Source organism: Cercospora beticola, chromosome 4 (genome assembly GCF_033473495.1).
Source record: "Cercospora beticola chromosome 4, complete sequence".
Lineage (NCBI taxonomy): Eukaryota > Fungi > Ascomycota > Dothideomycetes > Mycosphaerellales > Mycosphaerellaceae > Cercospora > Cercospora beticola.
Window position 1 is genome coordinate 658,847 of NC_088938.1, and position 12,396 is coordinate 671,242.

General features: G+C 52.4%; 7 protein-coding genes across 7 annotated transcripts; 3 read left to right on the forward strand and 4 right to left on the reverse strand.

Annotated features, from left to right (window-relative positions):
• Nucleotides 1–160: 160 nt before the first annotated feature.
• RHO25_005895 (uncharacterized protein) lies at nucleotides 161–843 on the reverse strand (the record flags this gene model as incomplete). The annotated part of the gene is made up of 3 exons (XM_023596764.2): nucleotides 161–240; nucleotides 291–734; nucleotides 792–843. 3 exons carry the CDS (start codon nucleotides 841–843, stop codon nucleotides 161–163), a joined length of 576 nt encoding a protein of 191 aa, XP_023452973.1.
• Nucleotides 844–1,528: 685 nt separating this feature from the next.
• Nucleotides 1,529–2,014, reverse strand: RHO25_005896 (uncharacterized protein; the record flags this gene model as incomplete). Its single annotated transcript, XM_023596765.1, has 1 exon — nucleotides 1,529–2,014. The coding sequence occupies one exon, from the start codon at nucleotides 2,012–2,014 to the stop codon at nucleotides 1,529–1,531; it is 486 nt and encodes a 161-aa protein (XP_023452972.1).
• Nucleotides 2,015–2,691: 677 nt separating this feature from the next.
• Nucleotides 2,692–3,758, forward strand: RHO25_005897 (uncharacterized protein; the record flags this gene model as incomplete). The annotated part of the gene is made up of 2 exons (XM_023596766.2): nucleotides 2,692–3,121; nucleotides 3,175–3,758. 2 exons carry the CDS (start codon nucleotides 2,692–2,694, stop codon nucleotides 3,756–3,758), a joined length of 1,014 nt encoding a protein of 337 aa, XP_023452594.1.
• Nucleotides 3,759–4,310: 552 nt separating this feature from the next.
• On the reverse strand, nucleotides 4,311–6,334 carry RHO25_005898 (uncharacterized protein; the record flags this gene model as incomplete). The annotated part of the gene is made up of 4 exons (XM_023596767.2): nucleotides 4,311–4,566; nucleotides 4,622–4,805; nucleotides 4,856–6,183; nucleotides 6,237–6,334. The coding sequence occupies 4 exons, from the start codon at nucleotides 6,332–6,334 to the stop codon at nucleotides 4,311–4,313; spliced, it is 1,866 nt and encodes a 621-aa protein (XP_023452970.1).
• A 343-nt stretch (nucleotides 6,335–6,677) lies between these two features.
• Nucleotides 6,678–9,944, forward strand: RHO25_005899 (uncharacterized protein; the record flags this gene model as incomplete). Its single annotated transcript, XM_023596768.2, has 2 exons — nucleotides 6,678–8,734; nucleotides 8,786–9,944. 2 exons carry the CDS (start codon nucleotides 6,678–6,680, stop codon nucleotides 9,942–9,944), a joined length of 3,216 nt encoding a protein of 1,071 aa, XP_023452584.1.
• A 308-nt stretch (nucleotides 9,945–10,252) lies between these two features.
• Nucleotides 10,253–10,758, forward strand: RHO25_005900 (uncharacterized protein; the record flags this gene model as incomplete). Its single annotated transcript, XM_065602714.1, has 2 exons — nucleotides 10,253–10,445; nucleotides 10,556–10,758. The coding sequence occupies 2 exons, from the start codon at nucleotides 10,253–10,255 to the stop codon at nucleotides 10,756–10,758; spliced, it is 396 nt and encodes a 131-aa protein (XP_065458786.1).
• Nucleotides 10,759–10,992: 234 nt separating this feature from the next.
• Nucleotides 10,993–12,297, reverse strand: RHO25_005901 (uncharacterized protein; the record flags this gene model as incomplete). The annotated part of the gene is made up of 2 exons (XM_065602715.1): nucleotides 10,993–11,760; nucleotides 11,791–12,297. The coding sequence occupies 2 exons, from the start codon at nucleotides 12,295–12,297 to the stop codon at nucleotides 10,993–10,995; spliced, it is 1,275 nt and encodes a 424-aa protein (XP_065458787.1).
• Nucleotides 12,298–12,396: the final 99 nt, after the last annotated feature.

Sequence of the window (12,396 nt, forward strand, 5' to 3'; positions counted from 1 at the left end):
CGACTCTCATTCTGCTGCACAGAATGAGGCTCGTCTTCCCGTCGGTAAGCAAACTATGAACCAGCCAACGGGAATCAGAAGCAATGGTGAAGAGGGAAAGTGCACAGGAATCTTCGAAACTGCCATGCTTTGATTCTGCTGTATCGCTTTTGAAACAAAATTATCCTCTAGTTGCGCTGGTATCTGACACCGACCCAGTCTTGTTCATACCAGAAGCGGACCCAGGCGCAAGCGACTTGTCTGCAAGAAATCGTCAATAGTCGTCCACACTGCCAAAAGATTCCACATACCATGACTGCTAATCTCATGATGCTCCTTCGCAACCTTCGATCCCGCACTCGAAGGCGTATGATGACCTTCCTGTCTCTGCGACTGCGCCGCCTCACCCTCCGCAGCATACTGCTTCAGATCCTTATACTCCACTTCCTTCAAAGCAGCATCATGCGTAGCATGCAAATGTACCTTTGGCACATGCTCTTTCTGCAATTTCCCATCTGAAACAGCTTGCATAGCCTCTTTCCATCGCGAAGCACAGAGACACCATTTTTGGCCGGGTTTTACGCCTACGTCTTTGAGGTTGTTGCCTTTTGAGGCGGTGAAGTCGAGGAATTGCGAGGTGACGGTGGCGGCTACGGAGTGGTTGCCTTTGTCGTCGGGGCCGGATCTGCAGTAGCCGTCTTTGAAGAAACCGACTGGAGGGTCTTTGGAGAAGAGGGCGAGGCGGCCGCCGGCGACTTGGTGGGAGTGTTAGCTTCTATATTGTAAGAGATGTTTTGAAAGGTAAGTGATACCATTGTTATTCTCCATCGTCGGCTTCGTCGAGGTCTGCTGTTTGGTCGCCATTGTGTCTTATTTCTCGATCTAGTGGCAAGCTTCTGATGCGTCTCGAATTCCTGTATCAAATGCTCTGATGGAAGTGCTGTCTGTTATGGCCAAAAGAGATGAAGACAGAGGAAAAGTCCAAGCCCACCTACATGAGAGCATCATCGCCGTTGTGCTCATCAATAACGGCTCCTGACATCACCATTACATGGCATTCGGCGGAGAGTGTATTGTTCAGGAACAGGTCTAGCGGCATCGAAGCCATCGCCAGGTCGAGCTGTTTTTATGGGGCGCTTGCTTAGTCACCCACGATCAAGGATCGGTCTTTGCCGCTTCCAGGTTCTCTTGACGACATCAACTCCTCTCACAACCAGCTCTCCAGCACGCGCATCATCACACGAGCACGCACACTCTATGTCGTGAAGCTGGATATGACCCGAGTTCGATAATTCTCTAACTTGCTTGCAGAGCTCTCACTCAGCACATGCGAGGCTGTGACCGGCCCGTAGTTCAAGATGCAAGGCAAAAAAGGTCTGGCAAAATGCCACTGTGTCAAGAAGAGATATTTTGCACCCAATTGAAACGCCTCGAGCTATCAGCTGCTTATCGTACACGACCGCGTGATCAGGAACAACGCAACAAGTCCTAAAAGATGCTAATCAGCCACTCTCAATCCATTGCCCTTCGGAAAACCGCAAAGGCACACTCACAACCTCGCCCTCTCCAACCTCCTCCTCACCTCCTCCATCTCCTCCGCCCTCACAACCCGATTCTCCTTCATCCAAACCTTCTCATCCTCACTCCTAAACTCCGGCGCATAAACCCCATCAATTTTCCACAACAGCCTCTCCGTCTCCTCAACATGATACTCCCACGAGAATCCCTTATCCTCAATATGCGGCTTCAACGCCTTATCCATCTTCGCAGTCCAATCCTGATGAACTTTAGGATCCTTCGGCATATTCACATGAATATGCGCGATGTTTAATCGAATGAAGGGCCTTCCGCGAAGTCGAGAAACTTGGCCGCCGACGAATTGGTTTTCGTCGGGGGTGGGGAGGAATGTGACCACGACGTAGAAGGGGGGGAAACCGAGGTCGCTGTAGAGGTTTGTGATGGCTTCTGCGAGGGATTGTTTGGAGTGGGCGTCTTGGAAGACGTCTGGTGGGTGGAAGATTCTCCAGTGGGGCATGGTTGATTGAAGGTTCTGGTTGATGTGAATTGATTTGATGTAAGAAGTGTTTCCTTGCGAGACTCGATGATTGATTTGTCGTTTTGCTGCGCCGAGTGTTGATAGATGCTGTGATCAGAAATTGTAATGTGGCTTGTATCCTTTCTATTTGAACTTCTTGTTCTCGCGCGTGTTGTGTGTTGTGAAGATCAGTAATCAGACCCTCTTGCGTAGGAGACGCCACAATGCAACTTCTAGGCCCGTTGCGTCCACTCTCGTCACGAGGCTCGTATCCACCACAGCACTGCCCTCGCAAACTGTACCTCCGTCCCGTACCCACAGCGCTGCAACATTGTTGTTTACCAAACAATCCGATCTCAATTGTAGTCGGCCGTTACGCACGCAGGCACAACAATTGGGACGTGGATCCACCATCATGGGAATGCTTGGTAATTTCGATACTTGTGGCTACGCGCGCAGCCCATCTCGGCCATGTTCAGTAAACAAATGTCTCCATAACATGACCAAGCTTGCTTGTCTGTATTGGGAATCGTAAGTGGCACGAATGGCGCCATACGTGGCATAAGGGCACCGTAGAAGTATATATTCACCACTAGCACATACCAGGGTGACCATGTAAGACATCCAAGCAAGCATCAGTTCGTTGTGTTTACCATCCGGGGCTCAAAAAGCATAACATGTCAGAACTCATCTTCATTACAGGGGCCTCTGGCTTCATCGGCTCACAAACCGCCAAGTCTGTCCTCCAAGCAGGCTACCGAATTCGTCTGAGCATTCGACAGAAAGAGCAAGAACAAGAACTCAGAGATATCCTCAAAGATGCATCGCAGGACAAGATCGAATTCGCTCATATTCCTGACTTGACCACACCCGGTGCGTTCGAAGAGGCATTGGAAGGCGTTGATTATGTCTTCCATCTTGCTTCACCTATGCCAGGCAAAGGCGAAGATTTTCGCGAGGATTATGTCAAACCTGCGGTATCTGGCAGTCTCGCGATCCTGCAGGAGGCTTTGAAGCATGAGCAGATCAAGTTTGTGGTCGTGACGAGCTCTATTCTGGCCTTGATTCCATTGGGTGGCTTGTCGGATTCGAGTGCTCCAATCAAAGGTGAGATTACTCTCTCCAAAGCCCTTGACGTGATGTCAGCTAACATTTCGCAGCAAACACAGGTGAAAAATTACCAGTTTCCGCGGACATGAAATTTCCAGACGGTGCCGCAGGCCATGGCGCAAAATACAGCGCCAGCAAGATTCTTGCCCACCAAGCCACGCGCGACTTTGTCGAGAAAGAAAAGCCCGAATACAAGCTGGTGACCTTCCACCCGGTCCTCGTGATTGGCGAATCACTTGTCCAGAAGAACTTTGACCAGCTCGACGGCATGAACCAAGTCCTTTGGAGTTCCCTACACTCGACTCAGCCAACCATGCCTTCAACTTTTGTTGATGTGAAGCAATGTGCTGAATCGCACGTGAATGCGGTGCGGAATTACGAGAAGTTGAAGAATGGGACAGAATATGGCCTGTCGTCTCCTGCGGTCGCATGGAACGAGGTGGCCAAGTTCGTGAAGCAAGAGTTTCCGCAGGTGCAGGTCAAATTGGATGACGGTCCATCTTTGTCATCGAAGTTCGAGGTTGATACAGAGCCTGCTGATCGCGACTTGAAGATCCAGTGGAGGCCTGTGCAGGACGTTGTACGGGACACGCTAGGGCAGCAGCAGGCTTTCCAGAAGCAGTCGCATTTGTGAGCATGTAACAGTTTGTCGAGGTAGATCGAATTATGCGTCGATTTTGCACATTCTTTCATTGAAGTCTGAGGGCGTCGTGATCTGTTGTGTCGCGTCCTGTCTTGGTCTTCTCGTCGATGACTTTGGTCCTGCATCCCTTGCTTAGAGCGGACAGTCTGGGTCACGCGGTCGATGAGACTATGCGCTCCCTTGCAGACCAACTGGGAGTACAGACTGAAGACTAGGTGGTCTATGTATGTCAGCAACATAAAGTGGAAATCATGAACTTTACCGTACGTACCTGCCGCAGTTCAACCATCCATGTTCGCGATTGCCAGATAGCAATACGTGAAGATCATATCGAGGTAACCGGTAGCTTGATAGATTTCACAGACACTTTGTTTTACAAGAGTGTCGGTCAAGGTTGTGTTGTTTCGCATGCGGGGTGCGGACTAACAATCCTTTACGCACTTAAGCAAGACAGACTATCCTGGACAACATAAGTGTACCAAGACCAAAGAACCTCGGTCGACGACTGCATAGTCATCGATGGTAAAACAGCGGCCATACTTCTCAGACCAGTCCTTGCACGCGCGCATCAAGTTTTGGATCGATTCGGCCGTACTCCGCATGAAGAAGGGCGTCAACTTCTCCGATCATGCGCAGACTCTGCCGAACACTTGGTGAGACTGCGCCTCCGTGTACATGTGTCCACGGTTCGATGAGCCGAGCGAGATGCTTCCCAGCATCTAGGGCCTGTGAATCTAGTCGTTGTTTCAAGGCCGGTATGCGACTAGCAGCGAGGAGCAGCAACATAGTGCTAGCCATGCTGGGTTTTATCAGTGAGCAGGACTGCGAGCGCACGTCGGAAATTGCAGACTTACGACAACGAACAGATCCAGGTATCAATCAGAACAGTCTGTGAGAAGGCTTTAAGGTTCAGGATGTGCAGTAGACACATTGTCAAACAGATCTCGCTCTTGTCGAGCATTTGCGCTGTCAATGCTTCTCCAGTAGAGGTGCGTGACAGGACTTGATTCAGGTACGGCCGGTAGATGACCGCTCTGCCTGCGCCTCGAAATTAGCAAATGAGATATACTTTCCACTGCGTCACTTACAAGTCAAATATCTTTGTCGCAAAAAGCCCCCTCGCTGGGAGCTGGCGGGAGTGGTGTCGATCGAGAACTGGAAGACAGGTGGTAAACAGGTCCGCCACTCTTCCAGTTGATGATCCAGCTCAGTCACAACATGTGGAAAGCGAGCATCGTCGAAAGCTACCCCAGTGTCTGGCGCATACAGTAAGTCGTGCACTCGGTTCAGAAGCCTCCGCATCGAGACACAAGCCAGAAAGTAGAGCGAAGACTGATCTCTTTCGGTTTCGTCCTCGGACGTTTGGTAATAAGCTGGATACGGTACGGATGACTCCATGTCGCTTACGCCAGTCTGAGGCAGCGCTGCAAGCTCAGCAATATAATCGCTCTCCAGAATGAAACAAGACCAGAAGACTCGCCGCAGACATTCCGTATCGATTCCAGTGTCGGCTGAAGTGTAAGCAAGCAATGTTCGACACTTCGTCGCAGTCATACAAACGTATGAATGCGCCTGCAATGGCCTCTGGAGATACGCGAAGAACAGTGCTGTGAAGAACAAGCACTGCGTGGCCGTGGTCGATACTTCCAGATGGACACCACTGAGTCCTTGCAAGTAGAGCTCGAAGTAAGTGTGTGCCAATACCTGACTTCTCTGCACTTGACTGTCCTCAGAGAAGGTCGAGCCAGTGTTTGCCAGACCATCTACGACTTGACTTGCGCAGCCCAGCGCCATTACTATGAGGGCTAAGCTCGTCTCAATGCTGTCATCGATTTGTCTCTCAAGCACACGATGCTCAACATCTGCGAGTTGGCTGGTGGTCACAGTGGGATAGGAGAAGTTGATCGTCGCCTGAAATGCCTGGACAGCCGCATTGACTTCATTTGGCTTCAGCGAAGGAGGCGGCTGAGCCGGCCTCGAAGGGTATCGGCGTCGCTGCTGCTCGATGGTGAAGATCTGCTGATAGTGCGTCCGTAAGCCAGGAAAGACATCGAAAAAGGGCCAGGCCAGCACAGACTCGGTCGTGGACGTGTGGCGCGCAGAGAGAACGGCATTGTCCAGGCTTTCATTTCTGCGATGTCGAGTGCCATGAACAAGCTGCCGTGCGCCGGTAACGGAAGAAGGCTGTCGGTCCGTGGTCACTGTTTGCGGTGAAGTCGCTGTCACGCTCTCGACGGGCAGAGGAGAGAGGCCTGGATGCGCTGACAACTGGGCCGTCAAATACGACAGGCGATCTTCCAGGCGGAGGACCGTCTCCAGAATGGCATCGCTCTTGCCCTTGGTGATGGGCTCGGTGCCATACAGGCAGTCGGTGTCGGAGTTCTTGCAATTGCGACAAGGTTGATTGCCATCACATCTGCCTGAGGCGTTAGAAGGATGCAGCCGGTCTTTCGCGCATCTGCGACTTGCTTCACTTTGCGTTGTCTGCACGTCGCACAAGCGTGCGGCCCTCGCCGTCGCTTCTTTGGCGGCTCATCGCCATTTGGGCTTCCCTCTTCCGGCCCCATCGCGCATCGCTGGCCATGTGTCGTGCTCGCCGCGTTGCAGGGATGCTACAGTGTGTTGCGACAGTGGAAGGAGCAAGTGAGGAGGCATTCGGTCCGCCTCGGCACGATATTCTATGGCTTGGCATGGGAGGAAGCCCACGTCGGCAAGCACGTTGTAGTGCTGGGTGGACAGACATTCGCACCTGCTCCGACGCTACGAGCAATGCCACTGGTCGATCCTGCGCTCATGGCGTTGCTATGCTCGGCCGCTGATACTATATCAGCTGGCCCTCTGCTGGCCGGCGATGTGACTTGATCCCACCCTCCGCAGCCACGCCCGGCACAAAACACGCGTCTCGAAAACATGGCCCAAGACTTCACAGACTTCGTTCTGCAGAGATCAGATTCGCAACTGCCAGACTATAGCAATGAACAAGTGGTGCACAAGAACCGCTTGCCGCACAGAGCTTATTACATCCCGAAGGAATCCCTCCTGCTCAGCGGACAATGGGACTTCCATTATGCCCCGACGCCTCTTCATGCTCCCGATCCGGAGTGCTTACACACCCAGTCATACACTCCTGGCGATACGTCTGACGATGGTGAGCTGGACGTCACAATCGCCGAGCCTTCCGCTGCTCCAGAATGGCACAAAATCGCAGTACCAGGACACTGGCAGCTTCAAGGTTATGGCCGCCCGCAGTACACGAACGTCATCTACCCATTTCCGGTCTGCCCGCCACACATTCCGACAGAGAATCCGACAGGCACATATAAACGCACTTTCCGCACTCCGAAGTCATGGTCCCCCTCTTCACAAATCAGACTTCGATTTGAAGGCGTTGATAGTGCATTTCACGTTTGGATCAACGGCAAGCCAGTAGGTTATTCCCAGGGATCTCGAAACCCCGCCGAGTTCGACGTGACTCGATATCTTAGAGCGAATCGGGACAATGAGCTGCTCGTAAGAGTGTATCAGTGGTCAGATGGCAGCTACATAGAAGACCAGGACCAGTGGTGGCTATCGGGAATATTCAGAGATGTGCTTCTGCTTGCGCTACCTGAATCGCGGATCGAGGACTTCCATATCAACACAGAACTCGACGATGAGTACAAGGACGCGAATCTTCACGTGGGTCTACAGCTTCAGGTGAACTGGGACGCATATCTGACAGTGCGATTGAGTGCGAATGATAAAATTGTGGCAGAAAGCCATTCGGCTTTGAGGCCAGGCCAGGAAACTGCAAAGATCTCGAGACACATCGCACGTCCCATCAAATGGACGGCTGAGACGCCCCATCTCTACGATCTGGAAATCATACTACGGGCCAAAGGAAGTAGCGAAGTCTTGCAGACGATACGTCAGCGGATTGGCTTCCGCTCCGTGGAGATTTCGGACGGCTTATTGAAAGTAAATGGCAAACGCATCCTGCTTCAAGGCGCGAATCGGCACGATCACCACCCGAAGTTCGGGCGCGCAGTTCCTCTTGCGTTCATCCGTGACGATCTGCTTCAGATGAAACGCCACAATATCAATGCTTTACGTTGCAGCCACTACCCGCCGGACCCCCGCATGCTTGATCTCTGCGACGAGCTAGGTCTTTGGGTCATGGATGAAGCAGATCTCGAATGTCATGGCTTTTACGATGCTGTAGCCCGACCACTGTCCATTCCCGAGGAGATGGATTATGAGGAACGGAAGAAGCTGGCATTCCCTCAGGCGGCTGCGTACACCTCTGACAATCCAGCATGGGAAGCTCAGTACGTTGAGAGGATCACCGCAGTCGTTCAGCGCGACAAAAACCATGCTTCTGTGATTATGTGGTCGCTGGGCAACGAAGCCTTCTACGGCCGGAACCATCAGGCGATGTACGACTATGCACGCAAAGCAGACCCCAGCCGACCTGTACACTACGAGGGCGATGCACACGCACTCTCAGCTGATGTCTTCTCTTACATGTATCCTTCCGTCGAGAGGCTCGCCAAGCTTGCTGAAACCGAAGGCGTGCACGATGGCAAGTACGAGAAGCCGATTGTGTTGTGCGAGTATGCTCATGCTATGGGCAATGGTCCTGGCAACCTGGAAGGGTACCAAGAGCTCTTCCGTCGCAATGCTCGCTTGCAAGGCGGCTTCATCTGGGAGTGGGCTAACCATGGTCTGCTCACAAAGACTCCAGATGGTAAGGCTTTCTACGGATACGGCGGTGATTTCGGAGATATCCCAAATGACTCGACTTTTGTCATGGACGGCCTATGCTTCAGCGACCATTCTCCAACCCCTGGATTGATTGAGTACAAAAAGGTCATAGCACCGATCAAGGCCGAGCTCAAGGAGGGGCAGGTACTTGTCACCAATCTATACGACTTCGTTGGGCTGAACCATGTCACGGCGGTCTTCAAGGTAGAATCGTTCTCCGAAGGGTCAGTGAATGTATTCAGACCAGGTTTCCAACGCGCTAACTCTCAGGATAGGTCGAAACTACTCGCCTCCGGAACTGTCGATTTGCCAGACATCAAGCCGGGAGAGGCAGTCGAGATTCTGCCGGAACGAGTGGCACTCACATCAAAACTGCCTGATTCATTACTTACAATCAGCTTCCGACAGTGGTATGCTACGTCGTGGGCAGACGCAGGATACGAAATCGCATGGTTCCAGCACCAGTCAAGCTCTGTAGCAGGGGAGACTGCAACCAGTAGCGACAGCAAGATCGCTGCCTCGCTCACCCCAGCCAATGATGTGCGCATCAGCACATCGCAAGTCGCATGGACAGTGTTCAACAGCGACTTCAAGATCATCTTCGACAGATCTTCTGGAATGATATCCTCATGGACTTCAGGTGGACAGGAGCTTTTGGCTCCAGACACCATGCGCACAAGTCTCCTTACACCTGGATTCTACCGTGCGCCCACCGACAATGACAGGCCGAAAGACGATCTTGACTGGAAACGCTATGGCTTAGACATGCTCACCTCTCAACTTCGCACTAGCAGCATCGATCGCAAATCACCAAGTGAAGTTGAAGTCACCTCCACGGTCTTCCTATCACCGCCGATCCTGGACTGGGGCTACACTGCAAATATGAGGTATCGCATCAGCGCTGCTGACGGACTGACGGTGGAAGCCACACTCACACCGAGCGGCAAGGTGCCGAGTACTCTTCCTCGTATTGGTCTCGACCTCCGTCTCAACAAGGCTCTCGCTGCAGCCGAATATCTAGGTTTGGGACCGGGAGAGTCGTATCCAGACAAGCAGGCTGCTCAGCGCATGGGCCTATACACCTCACAAGTCAAAGACTTGGCTACGAACTATGAAGTGCCGCAAGAGAATGGCAACAGAATGGGCGCCAGAAGCGTCAAGTTCACGGACGAGAACGGTCTTGGCTTGCGAGCCACGAGACTTGATGGTAATGGCAAATTTGCATGGGCCGCTGGATATCACTCTCCGCAGGCACTGGATGCTGCGAGACATCCACATGAGCTGGTGGAAGAGGACGCTTTACTTCTGCGACTCGACGTTGCAACTGCTGGAGTGGGCAGTGGGGCATGTGGTCCTGCAATACTGCCAGAGCATGAGGTCAAGTGCAAGGAGGTCTCGTTCGCATTCCAATTGCAAGCAGTTGCTGGTCGGTAGGATAGATATCGAGAACAAACCTCGCCACATGCACTCGCCAATGCTGCTCATAGATAGATATAGATATGCTTGGCATCTTGGAAGGATCAGCTCATACGCCAAGCTCATCCATCTGCTCAAGCTCCTTAGGGCTATCATCAACAAACCCATATTGCGCAGGAAAAGATTACAAACCATTCCATGCCACTGTTGTCTTACAAATGTACTTCCTATTCCAAAATCAATATATAAAACCTTGCTCATCGACCGATTCTCTATCCATCGAAAACCCAACAACTCAGCAATCAATCAACAGGACAACGACAAATATGTCTCACCTCCAATACTTCTCCTACGCCAAAAATTTCCACTACTCCCAATCTGTCCGTCTTCCACACAATCAAATCCTCGTCTCAGGACAACCAGGTCTCAACCGAGAAACTGGTAAAATTCCAACAGATCATCGGGAGGAAATCGATCAGGCGTTTCGGAATGTTGATATGGCAGTGAAAGAAGCTGGCGGTACGTAATTGCTCCTGCTGTACAATCGAAGAGTCTAGTCATTCTCGTTCTCTTTGGAAGCGTGTTGTGTGAGTGTGAGATTCAAAGCTGACTGTACACGCGGTATACAGGGTCGGGAATCGAACAAGTTTACAAATTGAACATTTATTTTGCACCTTTGACGGAAGGGGCGATGGAGCCTTGCGGTGCGGCTTTGAAGGAGTGGTTTCCTAAGCATGCGCCATTGTTAACTGGAATTGGGGTTGAGAAGTTGGCGTTAGAGGGAATGAGAGTGGAGATTGAGGCGTGGGCTCATGATGATGGGAAAGCATGAGAACCGGAGTCACATGAAAGACCAAAGTTGTATGACAATTTTGGCAGTTAAAGACTTTCAAGCCTGTGTTACTCGTATAGACATTCTTATCCCCCAAAGCGCGAAAAAGTGGGTATCATCAGTCTGCTAGCTAGTTCATTTCGCTCCCCATGCGCGTATTTCTTGGTGTCCTGTAGGCCTCCAATGCTGTGGTCGTACACAATAAAATGTCGTTATCATCTCATTGCCTTGTCTTCACTCGTCATCAATAAACCCGTCGTCTTCTGCGTCCATGGCGTCGTTGCTACCTTCGACAGCGTACTTCGTGCCAAGTGCTTCTTGCGCCTGTCGCATCATTTCCTGTATCCGATTGCTCATGCTCGTCATCGCCTTGTCCTGTTTCGCTTGTCGCCGAGCGAAGCGTTCTGCCTCGGGACTCACAAGAGTGATACCAACGGCGGAGGCAGGGCGACTTTGAGGTGAGCGGGTCAGAGCGGTCGAGGCGCGTCTGTTCTGTGCTTGGGTTGGTGTCGAGGCCTGCACTGGGGCCGCGTATGTCTGATAGTACGAAGTCGTTCTCCGGGACACAGGCGCAAGACTTCGTCGGCTTGAAGCGCGTGATGCAGACGGCTTCGCAGCTGCGAGATTGCTTCGCGGTATGCCATTGCCAGAGATCTTACGCTTCGGACTTGGTGGTCTGCCTTCTAGATCGGATGGAACGAGGACCCAGGTCTCTCGGTCCGTTTGTCGTCGCTTTACTGCAGGCCGACTTGGCGACCCATGATTGAAGTAGGGACTGTCTTGCTCGAAATCGCCCAAGAAGTCGGCTTCTGCGTCATGCCATGAGCCGGGAATGGGCGTGCCTACGGCTTCTTGTGTATGCTGCAGCAAGTCCGACCCCACAAGAGCCGAGTTCTGCATGTCATAGCCCTTGCCACCTCCAGCGTAGAAGCCACGGACTACCGTGCTCCCAAAAGTGAACGCCTTGCCAATGAAGTTAATCGCAAGGCTCGTCCATGTCGTCTGTGAACGGTCGTCAGATGCAGGTCTCACACGAGCAACACCATTTCTCTCACGTGCGAGGGGTCCAGAGAGAGGTGCAGGACAGCCAGAGCGCACAGCGAAATCCATGTCATCGTCTTCGCCTCGGAGTCGTCTTCGAAATTCATCCTCGGGTACTGTGAGCTGCTCAAGGCGTGAACTTGACTCGAGTCCAGGAGTATCGAAGCCGTCTGCTAGGCGGTATCGCTCGTTGACGAGGTCTGAGTTCTGGCTGTAGCCGCTGCCGAATATCCTGTCACCTGGAGACTGTGCCCAGGCTGGTGTCTCTGCCCAAGGTGTGCCTTGCGTGTGTTGTCCGTCTCGTGAATGCGCCGAGTCTGGTCGTTGTCTCTTGCGGACACTCGTGGAGAAATAGTTCTGCCCAGTCGCAGTAGCAGGGGTGGCTGCTGCAGAGACTGGCGACTTAGGTGGTTGGAAGTAATTGGTATGCACGCTATTGCGGGCAGACGTGCCGTAGTGCTGAGGCTTCGCGAGCGCTGCAGGCGGTGAGAGGTCCATGGCCGCCGTTTCGGTTGGGCCGTTGTCGCGTGAACAAGCGGTGTCGATGGAGGAACGTGGGCTCAGTGTTGATGAAGGGCGCGGAGCTGCCGGCGGATG